Source organism: Nymphalis io, chromosome 23 (assembly GCF_905147045.1).
Source record: "Nymphalis io chromosome 23, ilAglIoxx1.1, whole genome shotgun sequence".
Classification (NCBI taxonomy): domain Eukaryota; kingdom Metazoa; phylum Arthropoda; class Insecta; order Lepidoptera; family Nymphalidae; genus Nymphalis; species Nymphalis io.
The window spans coordinates 6,123,448-6,151,102 of NC_065910.1; the positions used below are offsets into that span (position 1 = coordinate 6,123,448).

At 33.5% G+C, this 27,655-nt stretch overlaps 1 protein-coding gene across 1 annotated transcript in view; it reads left to right on the plus strand.

Moving 5' to 3' along the window:
- LOC126777491 (cell adhesion molecule Dscam2-like) overlaps positions 1–27,655 on the plus strand; it is a 97,660-nt gene that overhangs the window by 62,854 nt on the left and 7,151 nt on the right. The window contains exons 22-31 of the mRNA XM_050500499.1: positions 6,438–6,622; positions 7,099–7,278; positions 8,390–8,584; positions 10,755–10,955; positions 12,067–12,227; positions 12,850–13,009; positions 16,746–16,863; positions 17,571–17,722; positions 17,913–18,026; positions 26,076–26,153. Coding sequence (XP_050356456.1) covers positions 6,438–6,622; positions 7,099–7,278; positions 8,390–8,584; positions 10,755–10,955; positions 12,067–12,227; positions 12,850–13,009; positions 16,746–16,863; positions 17,571–17,722; positions 17,913–18,026; positions 26,076–26,153 — 1,544 coding nt within the window. The remainder of the gene's footprint in view (positions 1–6,437; positions 6,623–7,098; positions 7,279–8,389; positions 8,585–10,754; positions 10,956–12,066; positions 12,228–12,849; positions 13,010–16,745; positions 16,864–17,570; positions 17,723–17,912; positions 18,027–26,075; positions 26,154–27,655) is intronic.

Consider the following 27,655-nt stretch of genomic DNA (forward strand, 5'->3'; position numbering starts at 1 on the left):
CCTGTGTCATTGTTAACACTTATAAATAATAATATTAGGAACACCTATCCCCAGAATGTAAAATGACTTACGCCTCCGCACGGAAAGTCTCTAAAGAGAAACAATATAGATATGTCTGGGTCAAGTATGGAAACGTCTATATGCGCAAAAATGAATCGTCGTCTGCCATCCTTATCAAAAACGAAGAATGCTTAAAAAACTTAAAATAACTAATTTATAGTATTATCTTTCGCTCTATTCTAAATTTTACATGTTAAAACTAAAATTGTTTATTATTATGTTAATATATTACCAGAATGTTAATAGAATTAGATCAAAAACTGTTGATGTATCCCTTAACATTTTAAATAGCAATTATGACTTAATTTGCTTAACTGAAACCAATTTCAATGATGAAATATTCGACCATGAAGTCTTTGACTCACGCTACAATGTTTTTCGTAGAGACCGCTATACTACAAGTATTAACAAAAAAGATGGCGGTGGGGTAGTTATGGCGGTTAAGAAAAGCTTTAATGTCTTAAGACAAACTTCCTGGGACAGTGATCTCGAAGATTTATGGTTGAGTATATCTACTCATGATAATGTCTATACTCTTCATCTCTGTCTTTGCTATCTGCCTCCTGATCTTGCTGTCGACAGCATCGAATCTTTCTATGCTTCTTGCATAAAAATTGTCACAAACAAAAATGAGACAAACAATTTCTTAATTATTGGAGATTTTAATACACCGAACTTAACATGGCACAATACGCCCACATCTAATGATCTTATACCTAGCTCTTGTCAAGATCACAAGTCACGTTTATTACTAGATATGATGAACTTTTGCAATCTCAGTCAATTTAATTGTATTCGAAATCATAATGATAGACTTTTAGATCTCGTCTTATCGAATCTGTCGATAATCAAAGTTAACAGCGCGGTAGACTCAACTTTAAGTCGTATTGATAAACATCATCCACCTATTACCATTAGTTTTAATCTTAAATCACAGGGTACAATTAAACAAAATAAGCGCATGAAACTTAATTACTTTAAATGTAATTACCAAAATGTTCGATCGGTATTGGAAACCATTAATTGGACTAAAACTCTGTCATTTGAAGATATGGACACCAATGTAGAAGAATTCTACAAGATCTTAAACAAAGTAATCAAGGAAAACACACCTCTGGTACGAGACGAATCGTTTCGTTACCCAGTTTGGTTCAGCCATGGACTTAAGCGTTGTCTCACTGAAAAGCATAAATATCATAAAAAGTTTAAAAAATTTAATAATCCGCGAGACTATGACACTTTTTCTTTGCTGCGTAAAAGGAGTAAGAACCTTATAGACAAATGCTATAACGATTTCGTGTGTTCGGTGGAAGACTCAATACACAGTAATTCAAAAATTTTCTACCGATTCATAAATGATAAAAAAGGCTCTAAAATTAACTCAATACCGGAAGTTGTTAAATATGCGAATAAAACTTCTAAAAACGCCCAGGACGCTTGCGAATTATTTTCAAATTATTTTAGTTCAGTATTTAGTTCCTCCAATCTAAAAGGCTCACATAATTTTCATGCGGTCGATTACAATAATAATACACTAAGTAACTTTACTATCTCTAAAAATGAAATATACAAAAAAATTAGGAATCTAGATCAAAATAAGGGTGCAGGCCCTGACGGGATTCCACCTTCTTTCATAAAATTATGTGCTCAAGAACTTAGCACTCCACTGTCTATTCTGTTCAACATGTCCCTGAACAATGGTATCTTCCCTAAATACTGGAAAACTGCCTATATTATACCAATTTATAAATCTGGAGACCGTTCACATTGCGAAAATTACCGTCCTATCAGTATTTTGTCATGTTTCTCCAAAATCTTAGAATCTATCGTATACGATAAAATTTATCATCACGTATATCCGGCACTGTGTAACAAACAGCATGGCTTTGTAAAAAATCGTTCCACTACATCAAATTTGGTAGAATATAAGAACTATATTTGCAACACTTTTGCGAAATGTGGACAAACGGACTCGATATATACTGACTTCTCAAAAGCGTTTGACAAGGTAAACCACATTTTGCTCTGTCGCAAACTAAAAGCATACGGAATCCATGGCTCCTTATTAAGATGGGTAGAATCATACCTAGACAGGAGAACACAATTAGTTGCAATCAAAGGGTACACTTCCTCCCCCGCAACAATTACATCTGGGGTACCACAGGGGTCGAACCTTGGACCTTTATTTTTCATAATATTTATTAATGACCTAGCTAAAGAGTTGTCGTGTCAATTTTTACTATACGCCGATGATCTTAAAATGTATTCTTCGATTAATAACGTCAATGATGCTATATCTCTTCAAAAGGACTTAGATACTCTTTCCAGATGGTGCACTAATAATCATATGACGCTAAATATAGAAAAGTGCTTTGTAATAAGTTTTACACTGAAAAGATCGAAAAAAGTACTTTTTGATTACACTATAAACGAAAACATACTTTCACGCAAATCCACCGCAAAAGACCTGGGAGTAATATTTGACGAAAAACTCTCTTTTAGGGATCATTACGAGTACATAATTAACAAGAGTAACAGATTGTGTGGATTCATAAGCAGGTGCACTAAAAGTTTTAAAAGGCCTAAACTACTATACATCTTTACTGTTCCATAGTTCGCAGTATTTTAGAATATAACTCGGTTATATGGTCACCTAACTATGCCACTCACTGTGAAAAGATAGAAGCCGTACAGAAAAGGTTTTTACGATTGCTCAGTTTTCGCTATCAGTACGGACGTAAACTCGAATGCTACAATGACAGGCTTAGTCATTTTAAATTGCAAACACTAGAAATGCGTCGTGACTGCAATAACTTAGTATATTTGCATAAAATAATACACGGTGTTATTGATTCACCCTTGCTTTTAAGATCCATTAACATAAACACTAACTTTAAATACCGACACCCTAGAATATTTACCCTGGACGCATACAATAACAACATATCATATCATAATCCTATCGGTCGTATGTGTCGCGCATATAACAAAATTTTTCTCGAAAAAGACGCGAATGATGGTATTGACATTTTCAACAATAACCTAAATCTATTTAGAAAACAATTGGTTTCAATATTTTCAATTAACAACTAATAATAGTGATTAAATCTATTTTCTTATTCATTATTTAGTTCCTCATTTCAACATTTCATAATTTCATTTTATTTTTCATTGTCATAACTTGTTCATATTTTTCTGTATAATTTTTTCTTTTCATTTATTGTAAACGTTTTTTGTAAAGTGTACAATGTATTCTCAAGTGCTGATGTTATTTGATTTTTATAAGTGAAATATTTCGTCTACAATCTGTGTTCACATAGTTGTTGGGTTATAACTTAGCTTGCTTATAATGTTTACTTATATATTAAATGTGTCTTTAGTTATAATCTGTTTTGTGGACCATAAATAAATAAATAAATAAATAAATAAATATTATAAAAAAAATGTTTTGTTTTGGATTCACATCAAATCCATCACATCAAATCAGTGTCACTGCTAGAATAGCACAATAGCAGTAAGAACTCACTTAATTACTCACCCGTGAAATGCTGACAACCGACTCCCGGTTAATATATACTACTTTGATGAGTGTATTCTTGTAATGTTATACATATTATGGTCAATGTCAAAAGTCAAAGTCAAAAGTCAAAAATCTTTATTCAATATAGAAGCGTTACACTTGCTTATTGATTGTCATAAATCTACCACCGGTTCGGAAATAAACACCTCAGACCTGAAAATAACCGGCGAAAGAAACTCAGCGGGTTATTTTTTATATATCTCATCCTTTACAAGAAGTACAATACATATACAACACTGGCCAAATTATATATACCTTTTTTTAATTTGAGATAACCTGGAGGCGATCGTTTCATTCTCAGGGTGTGTCGTATATCACTTTCTGAAATGACACAACTTTTTTTTAACGGTGAGTTTCGAGTTTGTTCTTACAGAATAGCCATATGAACGGATATAGGTTATATAGAATATTAAGAAAAACCTAGAATGAATTTATATACATGTCACCTTCCGTAACCGACTTCGGCCAAAACAGCCACTCTCAAGAGAGATTAGCCGGACAGCTGTGCAGGACATATTATAGTATACAAGTGTTTTCGCAAAGGCAGATATACTCCCTCTCACTCTCATAATCCAATGGGATGTGTCTGACACGTCCGGAAAGAGTTCAGGCGCAATACCAACGTCTGTTTATGACTTTTACTTCCAGACTAGGCCGCTATTATTCTTCTAATGATTTTTCCTATGATTCTTCGAAAGCTAAACCTAATAACTTTTCATTGACTCGACCTGGGGTTGAAATCCAGGAATCTACTAGCCAGACCAGTACCAACGACAATAGACTAGACCAACGAGTCTATTCACTTTACCTCATATATGAACACAAAATATATCATATAAAGACGCGATAATTACTTCCAAATATAATTCTGAACATTTTGTAAAATTATATCAGTAAAAGGTTAAAATTACGCTTCAGACTTTGTTGTTATTGAATCAAATAACTTCCACACGTGTGAACTTTTGTCCAATTTTATTTTCAAGCTCCAACGCTAAAATGTTATAACTTCGATGGTTCTTAGGCTCTACTCACACTATGTGTAGACTGAGTTGTCAGAACCCAACTTAGATCTGACTACAAACAGACTGTGCAGTCGGTTTGCTGCACTGCACTGCACAATCCGCTGCTTCAAATTAAAAACGGCGGCATTATTTATTAACTAAACTTTATATTGAATTATATTAAGCCAGTTTCCATAATATCTACTTAAACAGATCGAGCGGCCTTACATATAAATGTTTCTTAGCAGCTGTTTAGTAAAAACTGGTTTCACTTTTTCTATCATTAATGGTTGACATTCGAAAAAAGAACATCATTTAACTAAACACCAACTAAATTATAAGTTAAGTAAGGGCGTATCATGACACATTAAGCGACATACATATATTCAGTACTGCCTGTTTACATTGGTTGTCTGCTGAACAAAATAGTTGAAGACCTTTCTTTGTGTGATAATAATATTCAAAAATCAAAATCAAAATATACTCAATTTAAATAGACTATCACTTTTGAATCATTTCACTTATATTAAATGTAAAACTACTACAGTATAGATCTCAAAACTTCTTTTTGTCCTTTGTCTTTTAAAAAAAAAGCTTAAAAACTTCTATGCATTCATACATACAAGTATAATGTTCTTATAATAAATTCAATTTAAAAAACAATCATTATTTTCGTGGTTATATCATAATGTTTGTGTCGTATTTTTTTATAATAAGGGCATCGTATTTGATTTGATAATAAAATTCCGCGAATAATATTACATTTTCCAATAAATACATTTCAAACTTATGTAAATAAATTCCTAATTAATCAGGCTTATTAAACTGGACGGGATTAAATATACGACTAGCTCTCCATCCCGACTTCGTACGATTATAATAAGAATATTATTTTTAAATAAATTCTAAAATACGATCGTAGCATCCCAATCTAAACTATCCAAGGTTCACCCACTCAAACACCAAAAAAGTCATTAAATAAATAATTATAATATAATACATACATACTTTACATTATTATTATATTTTGCAATACTAATAATAATATACTAATTATATTGTACCGAGGAATTATATAAAAGAGCTTGGTGATAATATTTGTTGATTTTCATGCAGGATACATAAATATAATTACAAACGTAAATAATGAGCTTATTGCCGGTTTTTTCGATAAAATTTCATTTAAATTTCATTTAAAATTGCTTGTTACTATTTGAAGAAAGTATAATTTTATTTAGATTTAAAACAATAAATAGGATTACAGACAAGTTTTTGGTCTGAAAGGACTATTAAAATAAAAATAAAAACTATTAACAATTTTTAGTTAACCAATTAATTGGCTTTACTAATATACAATAATAACTGCCTCGTTGGTCTAGTGGCTACATGTAAGGCCGCAGACCCGGCCGCAGTTTTTCTGTCGAAAGCCCGGAGTCTGGAAGTTGGAAGTGTACACTCCGGTGCCTCGGAAAGCACGTAAAGCCGTTGGTCCTGCGCCTAAACTCTTTCCGGTCGTATCGGATTGCCGTCTCAACGGATTATGAGAGTAACGGAATAGAAAGTGCACCTGTGTTTGCGCACAAACTTGTGCACTATAATATCTCCTGTGGAGTTGGCTAATCTCTCTTGAGATTGGCCACCATACCCGAAATCGGTCTGGAGGACATTAGTATTATATTTTACAATATTACTAGAGTCCAAACTTGGCCATTTTTCATCATCCAACGATATAATCATTTGATATCACTTGCTTTATTATAAATATACAAATCTATATTATTTCTCATTGTTCGTAGTAATGATGGTCCACAAATACACCGCGTTGACGTCGAAGCGGACACGGAACCATACGAACAAACACAAAGTCTGGAATTGAAAGGTCTGTACGAGGGACGTCAGTATGATGTCTGGGTGACTGCTAGCACCGCTGTGGGAGAAGGACCAGAGAGCCGACGGGTTACCAACACTCCCTCTCAACGAGGTATGTTTTATTTTGAGTATTAATTGTTCAAAAGTTTACGATATCGTTTAATTATTATAATTAAACTTGGAGATACGCTCCTATTGAAATAAATTAATTTACAAATTAATTTTGCTAACTAAACAGTCTATTAGTTAAATAATGCTGTCTTGTCTTGTTCTTTTGAATGTCAAATCAATGATGGCCGAAAAAACAAAATCCGTGTTTAAATAAATATGCGCTAAACGTTAGTTTTGTGACGAGCGAACATAATGTGAAGTTTCATAAGTTTTGAAAAAAGTGGATATATTAACATAATATTTTAGACTATATCTAACTAACTCGCCTTTTTCCAAAACCCACTATAGTTAGTATTTACAACTACGTCACGAGCCATTACAGCACCTAAGTATGTTTTCTATTACAAACATAACGTGTACATTGCGGTACATTTGCAAATAGCTTGTTCACGTCCACATCGTTCGTCGTTCCCGCAGTGGTGGCGGGCGTGTGGTCGCTGGGCGGCGAGGTGCGCGTGGCGGTGCGGCGCGCGCTGCCGCTGTCGTGTCGCAGCGTGGGCGCGCCGCCGCCGCGCACCGTGTGGTACCACAACCACAACATCATCACGCACCACCCGCGGTTCACCAGGAACAAGGATGACAGCCTACTCATCAAAAGTGAGTACAGACTGTTCATAAAATATTTGACATACATACATAAATTTAATGTCAATGTCAGTACAATTCCAAACTGCTACCGTTTTTTTTTAATGTTATTGGTAGGTAACCGGGCAAATGGGCCACCTGATGGTAAGTGGTCACCACGGCCCATAGACATTGACTACGTAAAAAATATCAACCAATCCTTACATTGCCAATACGCTACAAATACATAGTAGATACACTGGCTCACTCACCTTTCAAACCAAAAGACTTTAGTATAGCTGTTTGGCGGTAGAATTTAATCGGGCAGACATTATCATAATTAATAACGCTTTAATACATATTTTTTATTGATATAAGAAATCATCGTTTATAAAACGTTACTTTAAAATAACTTAAATTTAATTTATTAAAATTTCTATCTACGACCTATTTCATAATAAAATATAACTATATAAAAAAACTATATAAAGTATATATAACTATAGCGCATGAAATTTGGGCAAAGATCGTTGGTTCAATTAAGTATCACTGAGTTTTCATGACTTCATGAAAACTCAGTGATACTTTCATGTGCTTCAAATAATAGACAGCGAAAATGGATGTCATCGTGTGGAAATATTTAGAAGTCTGAAGACATTCTGCCAAATGTGTGCCACCAAACCGCACTAGGGCATGATGGAATAAACTCCAAGCCTTTTGTTTAATTTAAGCTAATCCCGATCTAACTATGCAAATAATGAATGCATGCTAATATTCAACATACTTGGTATTTTATTAGTAACTTTTCGTTTGATTTAAATGTGTTAAGCCGAGATGGCCCAATGGTTAGAAAGCTTAACCAATGATTATGGGTTCAAACCCAGGCAAGCACCACTGAATTTTCGTGTGCGTAATTTGTCTCATGCTTTACGGGGAAGAGGAAAACGTCGTGAGGAAACCAGCATGTGTCTAATTTCACTGAAATTCTGCCACATGTGTATTCCACCTAACCGCATTGGAGAAGCGTCATGGAATAAAATCCAAGCCGTCTCCACTAAATTCACATTCACAGGCCGTACTTACTTAAATGTATTATGTAGTTGCTTGTGCTCTTACAAAACAAAAAAAAAACCTTTATGCATAGGTATAGATCAATCCCTCAGCGGCAACTACACTTGCTTAGCGAAGAACTTGTACGGGTCCGACTCGGTTGTTTATTCCGTGAAAGTTCTGCCTCTGCCTGATCCTCCGAGCTTGAGAACGACGCCTTACAAAGATTCCATTGTTGTGAAATGGGATGAAATCAAGACTGCGAACGATTCAACAAGCTACGGAATAAGTGAGTGTATAAAAAATCAATATAACATAACTTTATATATGAGGATTTGTATATTTTTCGTCTTCTTTTTTTCTGATATATATCTACGTTGGTTGTGCGAAAATTGTCACGTATAAAATAGATGACGAGATAAATCGATTTGTTGAGTAGACTATATATTATGTAACAGTAAATATAGAACAACATGGTAGATAAATAAATCAATTGATGGATTTGAACTAATAAATACTATAAAAACATAATATGCATTAAATGTATTTTGTCGTGAATCTAAAATTCTTGTTCGTGTTTTACATTTTTTTTTCTTTTTGTCCTTATTATAGATTTACTAACACAACAATTATTTTCAAACAACTATTGAATAGAAGCAATTGAATATCAAACAAGCTAAGCTATTCGAAGAATAATATAATGAATATATATTGTTATCAATAAAAAATATATCATAGAAAAAAATTGTAATATAAATGGTATTTTCTATGACAAAAAGAAAACATATGTTACAGGTTCTTGTTTATTGTAAGCGAAACTGAGTTAGGACTGACAGGGTCGTATGGTACTCGCGTATGCATCACATGTCACAGTGATGGTCTTTGTCACATCGCATATTATTCAAGTATTTTCGAAAGCCGCTACCGGACATGCTTTGCGCGTGAACGACCGATTACACTGAGAATTATGAGAGGATGATAGGCTTTGAGAATTCGTTTGTGTGTGTACCGCTTCTCGTGGAGACGGACGCGCTATGTTAGAGGCTTTCAGTTTTTCTGCCACTTCAACGCTCTAGTAGGGGGCACTTCGCTTTGACGAAAGAAATCTAATAGATCCTCGCTCCATATTCGTTCAATATTAACAACGCAAGGATAGATGTCAGTATTATATTGCGCAATATACCCGTACAAATATGAAGCGTAGCTGCAGGAGTGGAAGCTTGACAGTTGGTTAGACGAAACGGGTGAACGTGTTGAGTCGTATTCTCGATACGAAAGACTAGGTCGGTATTTTAGGCACTAAAGCGGATTTTCGTAATGAGCGGTATTTTCGCACTTTTTTAAATTCACAGCAACCTAGTAAAGAGAGAGCTAACCATAATCCCAGCTTACAGATCTTAGCGATGACAATATTCACCTAGAGTTTGTCGAATAAAAAGAGTATGTTCAAGAAATAAATAAATATGTATCGGATGTTTTCATACATAATTAACGTCTTGTTAACAATGCTATAATTATTTTATTCAGCGAAATTATTGAAGCAAATTTTCGTGGCAAGTTTGAATTTACATTTACATCAAATATTTACCAAAAAGTATACTTCGTATTGTTGTTTTGGAATAAAGGAATACTGAGACACTGCACAAGTACAAAGGACTTGACAGCTCATCACGTTAACAATATAAGCCATAACTAACATTTTGGAATTGCTATTTTACATGAGTATGTCTAACCGGTAAACGTTTTAGTATTTCCGATTTTGCCTTCTCGAAAACTCAAAATCGCGTTTTGTTTCAACCGAGCTAGTTCCAACTTTTCCTTTTTTCCATAAAATAAAAAAGCTTACATGTTACAAGCAAAGTAACGAGGAGTTTGTGATACGTTCTCATTGAAAGCTTTTAAAAAATATATATATCGAGATTTTATTTATTTGACTCTTTTGCAGCGAAACAAATAATGATGATTACAATTACAGTTAATTTCCAAACCCTTATGGGTTTTATTACTGTTTTGATTGATTTAAATAGCTTTTATTATTCTGTTCTTGTCTGTTTTATATTATTAAAAAAACTGCATAATATATTTAACAGTAAAAGTAATTTAAAGTTAAAAAGCTAGACACACAAAAATACTAATAATGATTATATTATTACTGTGTGAAAAATAAATTGTATTTTGACATAAAATTATTATTGTAAACCAAAGACTTAAAATTCAGTAACAAATAAATCATTATCTAATTAAACTAGCGTAAATTAAATTATTTTATAAAACACTTTAACGACTTAATTATAAACAACAATTTTGTCTAATATAATTAAGTACATTATGAATGTATTATACTAAGATCTTCCGACAAAAATGATCTAATTATGGTAAAAACTGCATCAAAATCCATGGTTACTTGGAAGCACTAAACTTAATTATTAAAGAGGATGTTTTTTGTGAAATGGCAATAGGTTACAATCTAACATGGCGTGAAGAAGATGGTCTCTGGCAAGAAGCCTGGCCGGCTATCAGAGAGACGAGAGTCGCTGGTTTACAGCAACACACAATATCGGGGCTCAAGTGTGGCACCAAGTACTCAATAAGAGTGACGGCCACTGACAGCGTCGGTACATCTGCGCCTGCGCACGTCGATGTCATGACCCTTGGCGGAGGTGAGGAGAGTTACTTATTTTTATTTTTTTAGAAATTAACCATAATATAAATGACAGGGATATTTTATGTATAGTTGCTACAAACAATATAAGCAAAAGCAATCCCAAGGAAGATTTCTGTCAGACAGGCTGAAACAATCTGCCAAATCTTACGATCATGCAGTCAACCACGCAGTACTAGAAATACGTAACGTACCGACCAAATGTAAAACAAGCGAATTATTATAGTATTATATCAATTGCTTGTTAGTGACGTTGTTATCCTAATATGTTTATAATTAAGATAAAAAAAGTCAGTAGCAAATGCCAAATGGGAATTATTACGACTTTAATAATACTACTAAATCATAAACGATGACCTAGAAATAATTGTTCAAAGCAAACTGAGCTCAGATCATACATTATGATACTATCAAATTTTAATTAAACAGTGATCAAATCGTTAGTCGTCAAATGAAGAAGGTATCATATATTTTTCTTTTTTTTTTATAGAATAGGAAGGTGGATGAGCATATGGGCCACCTGATGGTAAGTGGTCACCAAACGCCCTTAGACATTGGCATTGTAAGAAATGTCAACCATCGCTTATAGCCAATGCGCCACCAACCTTGGGAACTAAGATTTTGTGTCCCTTGTGCCTGTAATTACACTGGCTCACTCACCCTTCAAACCGGAACACAACAATATCAAGTATTGCTGTTTTGCGGTAGAATATCTGATGAGTGGATGGTACCTACCCAGACGAGCTTGCACAAAGCCCTACCACCAGTAGTATATATATATATAACATACGATAAGAGATAAATAAATAGATCGCAATCAAGCAGGAATATTTACCATTTCTTACACCATAAATCCACCATTATCCATAGGAACTAAGATGTAAGTCACTAACGAGGAATAATTTTAAGGTGTACAAACAACCAGTACAGTAAATTTATTCCATAACAGACTATTTTTTTATGTCACTCTAAATGCGATATTAAAATTAGATATATACTATATAATCACACATTATATTATTTTTATTCTTAAATACCGTTATTTTGCCTATTTACATGGACAGCTGTTGATACAGTACCATAATAGTCTATTAATATTTTTTTAAAAGCTCCAATAGCACCTCCCACAACCGACTGGCTGTGGAGCAATGCGTCTCACATTTACATACAACTGAGCGGGTGGGACGACGGTGGCTGTGACGTCACCAAGTGGGACGTGGAATATCGCTTACTTGGCAGCAGTTTCTGGCATCACGCTGAGAATATGGCGGTAAGTGACTTGATAAGCAATTTTATTAGCAAGATAAGCTATATCTTCTGATTTATGAAAAGATATTACTTTATTGGTCGTATAAAATTAAAAATGTTTTTCGATGTGTGCTTAAAGTATTATTTCAATTGATGACATTAATTTTCATGTTCTAAGAATTATTTGTATCAAAATATAAATTTTAAATATATCCATAATATTTTTGAAGCGTTTCTCGAAACTATATTAAGTTTTAAATCATTTTCGTTTACATCGCTGCTCCTCTCAGTAATTTTTTCCCATTCACGTCAAAAAAGGCTCTACATAAAATGTTGCGTATCCATTAAAAGAAAATTGGCTAAATTTTAGTTGACAACAATTACTGTTGATTGTGGAAATAATCTAATCATCTAGCTACATAAAATTAATAGCCTTTTCGAGGTTATGTTCTCCAATTTCCAAGTAAGAAAGCGTGAATCGATATTCCGATAATTGAATTATGTTCATAATTGATCGTATGCTGAAGGAAAACATCGTGAGAAACCTGCGTGTGGCGGATGAAAATAACACTAGTCGATACGATAAAACGAACAAAAGTCGAGTCGAATAATAACAGTCGCTGACCACCGTGACATGTGCGCAGTCAGCGGACGGGGCCGCGGGGTGGGGCTACTCGCTGGGCGGCTCGTTCGCGGTGGGCGCGCTGCAGGCGGCGCGCTGGTACCAGCTGCGCGTGGCGGCCGCCAACGACGCCGGCCGCGCCGCCGCGCTCTACACGTACGCCACCAAGACGGCGGAGGGCGGTGAGTTGTAGTCGTGGGATCTCATTCTCTGTTTAAATATTCATATTAATTTAACGACGACAATTTACTCTTACTAATATATTTTTATAATTAAATTAACACAGAAAGAATTAAATTTTATTCGAAATAAATACATATACATCAGTTTGTTTTCTTTAATTATTTTGTATAGAAAGGCAGGTGGAGTAATATTGGCTTAATTATCGTGTTAATTTGAAACTGCTTTAGTAGATATAATTCAGGTTTCAGAAAAGATATACATAAAGAGAATAATACTCACTTCATTAGCAAACAATTTATGAACACAAAACCTATTTAATTCATTATCCTAATTCATTTGTAAAACGAAACACCAATTACATCGTTATAATCTATATGGCTTACTGAGAAATTATTTTAGTAAGCGCTGAAATTACATTCATAATAACAATAGAAACTATGAACAAGTCACGTAGAGAACTATTATCCCAAATTCTAATAGAAACTGATCAAATCTTATTATATAAGTAAAGTAACATCCTGTAAATGTCCCACTACTGGGCTAACTCGACTCCTTTTTGAGGAGCAGGCTTGAATTTTGAAGGCAGGCTCCACCACACTGTCCCAATGTGAATTGGTGGACTCGTGGCTGATTTTCATTCTCCACACGAAGGTTTTTTACGAGATGATTCATACAAAAATATTGCAATTGTATATAAAACTTAATAAATACGATGTTCTCTTAGTATGTAATGATATATAAATTAATTACAATTACAATTTGACAACATTAAACATCAGATTTATTACCATTTTTCGACTAGCCGATCATTGATTGGGGATCAAGTTAATTTGGTCTTAGTGGTAGTTACTTAATAAAAATAATTAAAATGAATAAAGCCGACGACGTTAAGTATATATATATATATATAAGGTTGGTAGATACTTGCCTTTCACGTCGAAGGTTGTGAGTTCGATTCCCACCCAGGACAGACTGAGAGTCTGGGTGTAATTATCTGTATAAGTATGTTTTTACAAAAGAAAAGTAGTATATGTAGTATATCAGTTGTTTGGGAACTGATGGTTGTGTGTGAAAATGCTCCAGGATATTATTATTATTATTATAACTATCATCGTAATATCCAGATAATAATTATACTTCATTCAAATATACATTTTAATTAGTTATATTTGAATCGAGTAAAGCTCTAATTATAGCTCACCACAATTGGCTTACGTCAAACGTCATCAATTCGATGTCCAACATCCCATCAAGTATTGTTTTAAGTGTAAATATATTGATAGAAAATATCTGTGGACAATAGTACTAGCAGCATACACAGCGTAGCTGTCACAGTCTTCTTTTGTTTTTTATCACTCTTTTAGGCGGGTAATTGTTATCTGTCAGTGTGAGATATCGATATGATCTTTATATGATTTTTGTCGCATAATTAGCAAATTTTAATTGTTCCTTTCGTGTATTGATAAAATGTCATTAAATTCGTAATTCGTTATTAATTTCTTCTTTTTAATTTATATTACACTTCTGTCCTAAATATATATATATTATTTTTTTTATTTTATTAGAACGGTAAATGGCATTACAAGACAACTGGTAAGTCATATCTAAATATACAATGGTATTTTCACAATAACAAAAAATAAGCGTTAAAGCGCTTAAGCGCTCTAACATTAGGCTTGCATTGCTATGGCTATTTTTTTGTGTAAAACATGACTAGCGCGTCTAATACGTATAATACTTTCATTTCAGTTTCGGTTTAAAGAACTCGTATTTCTCATTAGAACACTTGTCACTTACATGAGAACAATATAAAATTAGTTAATATTTACACGGTGTAACTGTAAAGAATACAAATTTAGTTTAAGTATCGGTTATTAACTATGTATATAACAACTCAACTCAATTTAATCAACATGAAAAAATATAACGATAGATCAAATAAAAAATAAAGTATATATTTAACAATACGTTTCGTACACGAATAACTATATATACATGATAAATAATCAAACTAAAATAAATAAATAATTCAAATACGTGTAATTCGACAGAATTCTTGAAGTAATTACGGAATCAAACAAGAACTCGAGAGCACTCGGAAGTTAATGAGCGCTCGAAAGCTTAATTAGCGATTTAACTCAAGATTGCTAGTCGAGACTCGTAAAGAAAACTGGATTTACAATACTATACCTGACAATTTAATTTTAAAATATCAATTATGTTTACGACTGATAATAAAAACGTGCAAATCAAACGACTGAACTCAAATAAAATAATAGAAAGATACACCAAACAATAAGTCTATTGAGAGTCAGTTTGAATAATAATTAAAATAACTGTCAATATGATATAACGTATTGACAAGTTGACAAAATGCTCTGTCTTCTTCTGTCAAATTTTAAATCAATAATGACAGAAAGAGATAAATCAATGATTAACTATTTACAAGTAAGGCCGTTATAACACGACATATGATTTCGATAATTGACACATCGAATTACGTCTGCGACATTGAAGTGCTCAAGTAAAGCGTACAAAATACAGGTGCACTCAATTTCTAAGCTCTTATAATCCGATAAGATGGCGATATATGGAATCACGTGGAAAACAATGAATTCTAATTAAATTCCAGAACACCAATGACGATAATATTTGCTCATTAAAAGTCGCAAATAAAAAAAAGTGCAGCTTGTTTTGTGGTTGAAGTTTGAGACCTTTCGTTATAATGACAAAACGATCACTCTTAAACTAGACGTCTTTATATTTTTCCGACTTTCCGAACCCTTGTTCACTATACTTATTACAATATTATAATATATTTAAAAATTAATTAAAAAATTAAAAAAATATTACAATATTATTATATGATATTAAAAAATAGAAAATAAATCCCGCTGAGTTTCTTTCGCCGGTTCTTCTCAGGTCTGAGGTGTTTATTTTCGAACTGTTGGTAGATTTATAACGATCAATGAGTAAGTGTATCGCTTCTATATTGAATAAGACTTTTTGATTTTGACTTTGACTAATATTTATTTATACTGAGATATTTTCCCAATACAATTTTCTTTAGAATACCAACTCCTTGAATGTTTAGGTTACTGTCTTATGTGTATATATTAAATGTAGCTGACAAATAAGTAGAGTATCAAGTTACACGTTTTTTTTTATCGCTGGAAAAACGCATTACGCGTTTCCTTCACGGGAACAGTGGGGTTCGCCGGTGTCCAAGGCGAATACCCACTAAAAAACCAGCGGTACCCTTTTCGTCTTAACGAGAAGCGCCACGAGAATGCTTGTGTATGCTACCGTGACGCTCTGGTATCAATTTACACCATCAATAAGTTTCAAAATTGCTTAAACTCGTTAACAACAATAACTCTATTGTTATTCTATGAGAACTCACTACGTCACTCGTGAAATGTTGAAACACAACTCACCATGATATGATATTTTGATTCATTTATTATTTAAATATTTTTATTAATATAATCATTAATATCGTATATGACTTTCTTTAATTAATCTTAGTTATATGTTCTATGAGAAGCACTACATATATATTTATAATTAAATTATTTATTTATGTTACAATCAGACCTCTATTGAATTAAAAAATCGGTTTTTTTTTCTTCATATTACAGAAATAAAACTAACCTAACCAGACATATGGTACTAGTATCTGACTGTAACATACTAACTGCATATATTTTACTCATATTTTTGTTTCGTTCGTAGAGGAAATAGGACCCCCGTCTGAGTTCTTCGACTTGAATATGCTGGTTATAACATGCAGTTCCATACTCCTCGTTTTATGTCTGCTGGCCTTCACTTGCATATTACTGAGGAGACAGAGGTAAGGATCGGTTTGAACCTAACTTACTAGAACTAGTATTACAACTACAAGTAATTCTTAAAGCTAAGCATATTTACAGTATTTTTAAATAGGACTAAAATATATGAAAAGATATAAAACAGTAAATTGACAGCCTGTTAATTTCCCACTGCTGGGAACTCTACTTTTTGATGAGAAGCTTTTGAAATGTATTCAACCACGCTGCGCAAATTTCGAGTGTTTGGATTTTAGAGTCAATATAGATAATAAGATATATATGTGAAAAACGCTGCATAAGTGACTTTTGTGTATAGTTTTCTTTAAGGAAACTATAGCAATGTTCGTACGTTACTTACTAGCATTTTAATTATATAACAAAATTTTAAAAAACATATAAATGATGATCATAAGAAGTGTTATAGTGTGTTTATTTATTTATTTGTATTTCATGGAAACAAACGGTACATAATAAATTTTATAAATATCAAATATTGACAAATCAATACCAACAAAAGTTTTCAATGATTGACTAACATATACATATTTTTAATACATAAAACTTTAGAATGTTAATTACAAAATTTAATTAAATATATATATTACACCTTTATTTCCAAGGAAATTTCTTACTACTAGAATATTAATAATAATAATAATGCCGTGGCCGAAATCGGTCTGGAGGACCCAGACAGATTTTCAGGCACTAATAAGGGTAATTTCCGTGACAGACAAAATTATGCATCTCAATATCGTCATTCCATTGCCGATGAGGTGAAATCCAGGAATGAGAGTGTCGCCTCCCATTCTGAGCACAAGGAGAGGTACGCGCACACCCCTCGAATATACACGTCACCTGTTCATCCTAGGAAGAGTAAAAATGGTTCGTAATACTTCATGTAATACGTAAATATAGCTACTAAATTTTCTATACTAGCTAAAGCATTCTTTATTTAAAAAACAATATAATATATATTCAATTTTTTTTAATTACCTTCTATTTCGATTTTGCGCAAGGCCCAACCGCGAAGTAACGTTGAATTTTAAAATTTAATTGATATATTATTTCACAGAAATGTTCGAAATAAGTCCATACGCGGAATTCGCACTTGGATTCAGAACATTCGACCACGTGGAAAACCAAGACTTGCCTAGCAGACTGCCAAGCAGACCCAGATTTGATACTGGTGAGTTTTTTACCAGCTTTATTTTTTTTTAATCATTTCAGCTAAAATAAAATCCGAGTTCATTAAGCCAAATTCAAATTCTATATCGCGAACGTAGTTAATGTTGAAGATTTTTATGATTAAAATGTACAGTAAATTGTACCTTTAAACATCATAATGGTAGATAAATATTATATTAAAAAATCTATGATATAACCATTAATAGTAATATAGTAATCTTGTGTGAGCCATCGACCACGCACGGCGCTTTTTCATCTGCGGCATCGCGCTACTATGTATAAAAAAAGTAGCCTATGTTAAAGTTTAAGCTTACTTCTTACCAAATTTCATCAAAATCAGTTCAGTGGTTTAGCTATGACAGACAGACAGACAAAGTCACTTTTTCATTTGAGCCGGTTGGCGTGGTTGGTAGATACTTGCCTTTCACGCCGAAGGTTGTGGGTTCGATTCCCACCCAGGACAGACATTTGTGTGCATGAACATGTCTGTGTGTCCTGAGTCGGGATGTAATTATTTATATAAGTATGTATTTACAAAAGAAAAGTAGTATATGTAGTATATCAGTTGTCTGGTTTCCATAGCACAAGCTTTGTACAAGCTTAATTTGGGATCAGATGGCCGTGTGTGAAAAATGTCCCAGGATATTATTATTATTTATAATATTAGTATATATTAGTTGCAGTGTGTCGAATGCCGAATTTCTGTCCAATTACTGTCTAATGAAAACTTTTTGTAGGTTACCGTATCAAATTAATACTAGGAATTTTATTATAGAATTTATTTATACTTTTCAAACCAATGAGCTCGATTTCCAACTACGAAAATGATTATGCATCTCGTTTTGATTAAAACGACCCCGAGATTTCTTTGAGCAGCTACACGCAGTTTCAGATTTTTGATTACTGACGTCCAATCGAGTATTCACCTAAACTTAGATAAATACTTTATTAATAAATACCGAATCATTCACGTATTATATATAATAACTCAAATATATATGAAAATTATTTACATTTGAATTAGAGTTTTAAAAATAAATTAGCTCAATATAAAATAATAATTTGGTAAAAATATCAAATCTATATATTATATAGCTTAAGCTATCTTTATTTATGAAATATGTAGGTGGACTGGCAAATGGGTCACCTGATGGTAAGTGGGCACCACCACATAAGCAAATTATTAACCATTCTGTACAACACCAATACGCCATCAACGTTGGGAACTAAGATGTTATATCCTTACTGCCTGTAGCACTAAATATTACTGTCCAGCGGTAGAATATCTGATGAGTGGGTAGTAAATACCCAAACGGGCTTGCACGAAGCTCTACCCTGAAGTAAATCTGCTGATATTTAATTTAATATGCAGATAAAATAAAATTTGTTATTTCCATAATTGTCCATTTAAAATGTGTTTAAATATTTGCGAATATCATTTTACAACTAAATTATGTTTTTAAGATAACGCTTAATGCGGTGATTATCTCAAGTAACTGTTAAAAGTTTTTTTTTTTATATATATAATGACTTTAATGTACTTCTGTGTACATGAATTATTTTTTACATTATCGTCGTGATTACTAAAGTTTTCCTTTTTTATATATAGTATATATAGGAAGGCAGGCGAAATAATGGTTCAACTTATGTTTGGTTGTCCTTCGCTGCGTGCTGCCAACTATCTAAGATGTTCGTTGCACTTGTAATAACACTGTCGCACTAAGCCTTAAAACTAGAAGCCGTGAGTCCAAAGTTAATTGTCTTAATAGTTTAGTTGTGTAATAACCACAACCAACAAAAAGTGGATTCTACAGATAAAAACCGGGAAAATGTACTTTTTTTACTAACATTTAAGTATGATAATATTATCCTGACTAATTCCCGCTACGGCAGCCGTTCTAGGTCACCCCACAGCTCCGGACATACAAGTGCACTCTACATTCTCTTACACTAATAATCCAATGGGGTGGCAAAGCCGACGCTACCAAAAAGAGTTAAAGTGCTTTTGAATGACGGGAGAATAATCATTGCTGGCATATAGACTGCGGGCTGCTACAGATAATATCTTGAAAGAAATATCTAATACAATTTTACTGAATTTTGCTTGGTAGGTACGGTTTTCTGCACCGGTCTGGGTAGGTATTGCGTTCTGGTTTAAAGGCTCACCCTTTGGACACTATATCCGCACACTCTAAGCCATTTAACTATAGGCACAAGGAACTTATCATAGTACCCGAGCTTGGTGGCGCATTGCCCATCCGCCTACCTAACGACAATGATATAAAAAAGCAGGCAGACGTAATCGCTTCGATGGACTTCAGCTCCATTTAAAATATAACTCAATTTAATATGAAGTAAATATTTTATGAATATGATGAGGTAGAATGAAAGCCGAGAAAGTCTTGTATTGTAATTATTACTTTACTTTATACTTTTATTGTACAACACAAGCAGAAAAAAAATACAAAACATGGATACAGCCTAAAAAAAGTAGCATACAATTTTGGCGACCTTATCGCTACATAGCGAGTGAGCCAGTGTAATTACAGGCACAAGGGACATAAAATCTTAGTTCCCAAGGTTGGTGGCGCATTGGCTATGTAAGCGATGGTTGACATTTCTTACAATACCAATGTCTAAGGGCGTTTGGTGACCACTTACCATCAGGTGGCCCGTATGCCCGTATGGTATTTGCTCGTATGCCTTCCTATTCTATAAAAAAATAGCGATCTCTTCCAGGCAACCAACGGTGTCAGTAATAACTCATAGGATATGAGGTAGGTTATTATACTGTAGTAATATACGGGAAGTACTTTTTCTTTATATCAATTACAAGTATTTTATAACACGATATAAGTAGATTAAAAAAATTGGTATAGATGTTAAATTTTATTATTATTTAGCTAATTTATTTCTGTTTGATGCTAAAATAACTCTTCTTATTTTTTATCTAATAGAAATTATTGTTTAATATAAAAATGCAAAATGTCACTAAGTAAAATTGTTGAGTGGGTTCAGCCCACCCAGGTGTACTCAAAGCCCTACCACCGTTGTCTGAAACACAAAAATAAATTGCTGTACAAATGAAATACAAAGTATTATTCCAAGTCTATTATATTAGAACATTTTCTAGATAAATTCTAAATCCATCTTCAATTTACTGCATTTCGTTTGCAGCGCACAATACAAACGTAGGGAACAATTTCCAGCTAAACTGCTGTTTTGATACACGGACGAATTTATTTAAACCCACGTGTATATGAAGAGAGCAAGCGTAACCATACGAGGATTATATTTATGGCTATACTAATATTATTAAAAGAACTAAGTCCGCCTGTCACACTTTCACGGTTGAATCACTTAACCGATTTTGATGAAATTTTAAATGAATCAAGGTTCCTAAGACGAGATGGCCCAGTGGTAAGAACGCGTGAATCTTAACCGATGATCGTGGGTTCAAACCCGGGCAAGCACCTCTGAATTTTCATGTGCTTAATTTCTGATTATAATTCATCTCGTGCCTATCGGTGAAGGAAAACATCGTGAGGAAATCTGCATGTGTCTAATTTCATTGAAATTCTGCCACATGTTTATTCCACCAACCCGTATTGGAGCATCGTGGTGGAATAAGCTCTAAATATTTTCCTCAAAAAGGGAGAGGAGGCCTTAGCCCAGCAGTGGGACATTTACAGGCTGTTACTTCCTAAGGAAGGATATGGGGTACGTTTTTATAACTAACATCTGCACTACCTCTCGCCTCTCGCGAAGTCGCGGGGAAAACAAGTATTATATCTATTAAATATTTCAATACGGAAATCATATTAATAGCTGCTCTTAAAATTTAATCAAATATTGCTTAAATATCTCTATTAAATGAACTAAGAATCTTAATAATTTAATTAATTTCTTTCTTTAAACTTTTATTAATATAAAGTATTTATGTTTTTTAATATTTCTTAATTTATAATTGTTTGTTATTATTATTATATTTTTGGTAATATATTTTTAAGATTGTGATTGTGTTATTTACTGCTGGAAGGGCTTTGTGCAAGCTCGTCTGGGTAGGTACCACCCACTCATCAGATATTCTACCGCAAAATAGCAGTACTTGGTATTGTTGTGTTCCGGTTTGAAGGGTAAGTGAGCCAGTGTAATCACAGGCACAGACATAACATCTTAGTTCCCAAGGTTGGTGACGCATTGGCAATGTAAGCGATGATTAACATTTTTTACAGTGAAAATGCCTATGGGCGTTGGTGACTACTTACCATCAGGTGGCCCATATGCTCGTCCGCCTACTTACACCATAAAAAAAGGAAATATCAGCTTATAATAAAAATTGACCGGCAGAGAAGCTTTTTTGTACTAAGCAATTATTGTTCATGATCAATAAAGTAAGTTTGAAAAATAAGATTCTATTACATTCGATTCCTTCTAAAAAGAGAAATAATTCTTAGTTTTTAAATTTAATTAAATACTCAGTGTGAGCATATCTAAAATTATCATCATATCTAATCTTTTTTTGTCTTTTATATCCTTTGTAATACTTGAATTCCAAATTCGAACTCCCTCTCAACCGATCTGAAAACATCGTCGTTTATTTTTTTTAAAGTTGATATCCTTTGTAATACACGCTAAATTCGAAATTCAAAATTCTCGCCCAGTGTTCCATAAATCACATCCTCTGTGTCAATTATTGTCCTCCGTTGCGCCAATTACTATGAGATACAACACCATACCGAACAAGGTACAGTTAAAATTGAATCATTCTCACAAAGGGTATATTCCTTTGAAATATGAGTTCGTTTAGAAATCTATGTGCCCACGATACGTGGACTTTGTTCTGTTGTAACTCGATTATACCTTCATTGATCATGAGAAAATGTACTCTTAGTTTCAAAATTCAATAGAAGTAAACGGAATAAGAGTTACTTTATTCCTTCTTATACGTATTTATTAGATTTTTTTTTTTTGCGATAAGCGATTGATTTCGTTGTTTGATATTTGATCGATAATTTTTTTGATTTTCATTCGGGATTCCCAAATTATTTAGTCAGAAGCTTAGGTTGGAAGCTGAGTAATTGGATTTCAGCGTTGGTATATTGTGCAGATAAATTAATACACATGTTAACGGCCTCGTTGGTCTAGTAGCTTGATATATAGCTAGAGTTCCCAAAATACTGAGTTCAAACCCCAGGTCAGACCAATAAAAAGTTATAGTGTTGTTCTGTCGAATCTCAGTAGCAGCCTGGACTATGGAAGTTAGAAGTGTGTACACTGCCTCGGAGAGCACGTAAACCGTTGCTCCTGCGCCTGAACTCTTGCCGGTCATTGATTACCGTTCCATTTAATTATGATAATGAGAGAATAGAGAGTACACTTGTGTGTGCACACACTTTACGCACACACATGTGCGCTATAATATGCACTGCACAGTTGGCAAAACTCCCGTGTTTGGCAGTGATTGAAATCTGTCAAGAGGACACCATCACACATGTAAATCAACATTAGGGACCTTACATAAAAAATTATGAATCGTATTTGTAATTTTTTAACATTATTGCTTAATATATCAGAGTATTTTCTCCAAATGTCAGTTTTTTATTATTTTAACAACATGCATGTTCCTACAATGATGTCCCTTTCAGCTGTCGCGTATCTATACAATGACAAATTAATAATTGAATAAAAAAATACTATACTAATTACAACGTGGATTGGTAGCAAGAAAGCTAGAAGCATTTCTCCTTTATATCGCAATTACAGTTATCTGATCAAAAAGGAGCCAGCCCAGCCCAGAACCACTTTAGTTTTGAATTTATTACGCATGAAAAATAATATGCAGTTTTTTTTAAACCCGCTATTCATTATGTCAGCCTGAATACCCACAGTAATTCGATTTGGATTGTCTATCGATTATAACAACCATTTTCATTTGTCGATAAAATCTTCAACCTTTATAAAGCTGTCAACGAAAGCAATTCCAAAAGTTTTATTTACCGTATCGCAAGTTTGTTCGGCAACGCGTAAAGCGGATTTTTGTCAGCTATTCTTGGTTAATCTAAAACACGAACTATAGGTTGTTTCATTAAAAATTTAATTTAATCCTTTTAAATAACAATTGAAAAGCAAATATATACTTTTTATGTATATACATATGTATATACAAGAACGTGAAATTTATTCATGTCATAAATAAATTTAAACTGCGAAGCTACTTAATATAAAAATATTATTATTTGTCTAGTTTTTGTAAGCACTTGTTAAATTTGTTAACTATACAAAGTAATAATTCAATCGAACGGTCAGTGTGAAAACGTACACTCAACAAACAAAGAAACATTCGATTTTATAAATATATAAGCTATATAATTAAAGATAAATTAATTAAAAGTCAATAAGTACAATAATTTGTAAAATTATGAACAAGGTACACACACACATGTGTATGTGTGTGTATGTGTATACACACACACACACATACACAACATTGAAGTCAGTCTGTAATGTGATGAATGATGAACTTTGGAATAAATGTATGTACAAAAACACACATACGTACGCAACACAGAAATAAACCCATCATACATAGAATATATTTAATTAAATACTTAGCTTAATGACTTTAAGTTGTCAATGTCACGTAGATATATTGTTGATTATGCAACAAATTATGTCAGAGCTAAAATTTCAGAGTAATAACAGTAACAGCCTGTTAATATCCCACTGCTGGGTTAAGCCCTCCTCTCCCTTTTGAGGAGAAGGTTTGGCTTTCATTGGCTGCAGCGTGATGGAAGAGCTTATTCCATCACGCTGCTCCAATACGGGTTGGTAGAATACACATGTGGCAGAATTTCAATGAAATTAGACACGTGTAGGTTTCCTCAAGATGTTTTCCTTCACCGTCAAGCACGAGATGAATTATAAACGCAAATTTAGCACATGAAAATTCAGTGGTGCTTGCTTGCAGAGTAAATAAACAGTAAAAAAAATCCTCACATTTCGTGGCTCCGAAATTTCACCCGCTATACTGTATCACCATCAATCTTGATCTAATTTAATAAAATTAATGACTTCGTTGTTCTATTTAGTTCGGCTTTACGTATTTCCCGGATATTTCGCGTATTTTCCACAAGCGAACTGATTGATCACTGTGCGATAAATTGTTACGTCCAAAGAACTTTCTTCGATAAAGTGCTTTAAAAGTTTACGGTAATAACAAAATGGTAGCGAACTTTTTAATTGATACTTGTCGTACTTTTTATATGTTAACGAAATAAAAATTACAAATTTATATTATTTTGAAATGATTTTATTCATGTCAATAAATTATATTTATAACAACTTGTAAAAAGGATAAGGATTGCATTCCAACCAACCTTCGAGGCACTAAGAAAACAGTTATTTTCAATCGTAATACTATATACTAATAATTAAGCATAGAAAATGATAATTTGCTAAAAGTAAGGCATAAAATATTTTCATTACATAAATTAATAGTAAACAAATATGAAAAAACAAGCTTTTATATACAAAATTTCTTGTATATGCTCTTGACCGTTGAGCTCCTTCTGCATCCTATCCTGAGTGCAGAATCAGAGCATGCTTAACATAAAAATGCATTAACATCGCCGTCCATAGACATTACAGTAACAGCCTGTTAATGTCCCACTGCTGGGCTAAGGCCTCCTCTCCCTTTTGAGGAGAAGGTTTGGAGCTTATTTCACCACGCTACTACAATGCGGGTGGGTAGAATACACATGTGGCATAATTTCAATGAAATTAGACACATGCAGGTTTCCTCACGATGTTTTCCTTCACCGTCAAGCACGAGATGAATTATAATCACAAATTAAGCACATGGAAATTTAGTGGTGCTTGCCCGGGTTTGAACCCACGATCGTTAGTTAAGATTCACGCGTTCTAACTACTAGGCCATCTCGGCTTTTTTTATAGACATAGACATTAGCGATGTAAGAAATATTAATTACCTTACATCGCCAATGCGCTACCGACACATATGTTGTATATATTTTTATATTTGTTACAGAAACCAGTTTTCAAACTCGATCCGAATCCGATGACAGCGACAGCACGTCAAAGGCAACCGTGTCAGGAATGCCTAGACGTAAGTATAAAAAAAATAAATAAACCAGGTTTGTTCTGCATACACTAGCAACATTTCCTTTTGATACCAAAACAATTTTTTATTAATAGAAACTGCTAAATTATGTGATCGGAAAGACGTTGTGCAAACCCGACTAGTTTGTACAAACCACTTATAATACTTACCACCAAATAGTAATACTTCGTATTGTTGTATCCCGGTGGGTAAGTGAGCGCAGAAAGGGTAAGCGTCTACAAATACAAGAGATAATATCTTAGCATAGTCATCTTCAGATAACCATCTTTACCTATTCTAGGTAGACGAGCCTACCACCGTACCCGGTAGGCGGACGGGCCACCTGATGGTAATTGGTCACCAACGCCCATAGACATTGGCATTGTAAGAAATGTTAACTATCGCTTACATCGCCAATGCTTCAACAACTTTAGAAACGAAGATGTTACCTATGCCCCTTGTGCCTGTAACTACACTGGCTCACTCACCCTGCAAACCGGAACACAACAATACTAAGTACTGCTAATAAGTGGGTGGTACCTATACAGGCGAGCTTGCACAAAGCCTACTAGTAAGAGTCTTTAATTCGTCAGAAACTCTGGGAATCTTAAACCATAGACTATTCATATATATATCTATAATAAATCATTTTTCAAAATTTTATTTTGCTATTCATATTAATGTAATTGTCATTGTCTTATTTCATATGAAGTTCAAATTAAACGACCCGTATAACATGTGCAGTGTTATCTCTGTGTAACAAACCCCACCGTACAAGAGTGTACAACATTTCTCCATCTGATGTTTGCGTCAAGTTTAGTCTACAAATATTACACAATATCAAGCTATTATTAATCCAGGGAGAAATCAAAGGCTCAGATTGTATTTGTACCAAATATTCTGAAATGGAATTGTCATTATATTTGCTTCGACCAATACCAACAACGTATCAACATTCACCATAAGTACAAAAATCATAATATGAGTATAACATCTGAGTTATTCATATTTTAGCACATATTACTAACTAACCAACTTTTTTTTTCGCTTTAAAAGCGCATTTTACTCTTTTTTCCCACATGAAGGGGTGAGGTGTTACCTCTCATCTAGCTATTCCGTGCAAATACTTACCGAAGCAACCAATCAACAAACCAACAAACACACTATCCAACTTACCAACCAATCAACTAATAAATCAGCCATAACACCAACCAACCAATACACCAATCTCATATCAATTGTCCTAATTAATATAACAAACGATCATCATGTAATTTTGCTCCCAAGTTGTCAGGAGTACAGTAAAAGACATAGGACATCTAACAGCTGCCTCACCCTCCTACAAGTGGTCGAAGCCGCGGACAGAAACCAATAATAAATATTTTTGATATGAATATACAACTTAATAAACCGCAAAGAAAAATGTGACATATTTTAGTGGTACATAAAAACACTACCGGATTAAAATTAATTTAAAGGCATCGGGCCAAACGTGTTCTACCTACCAC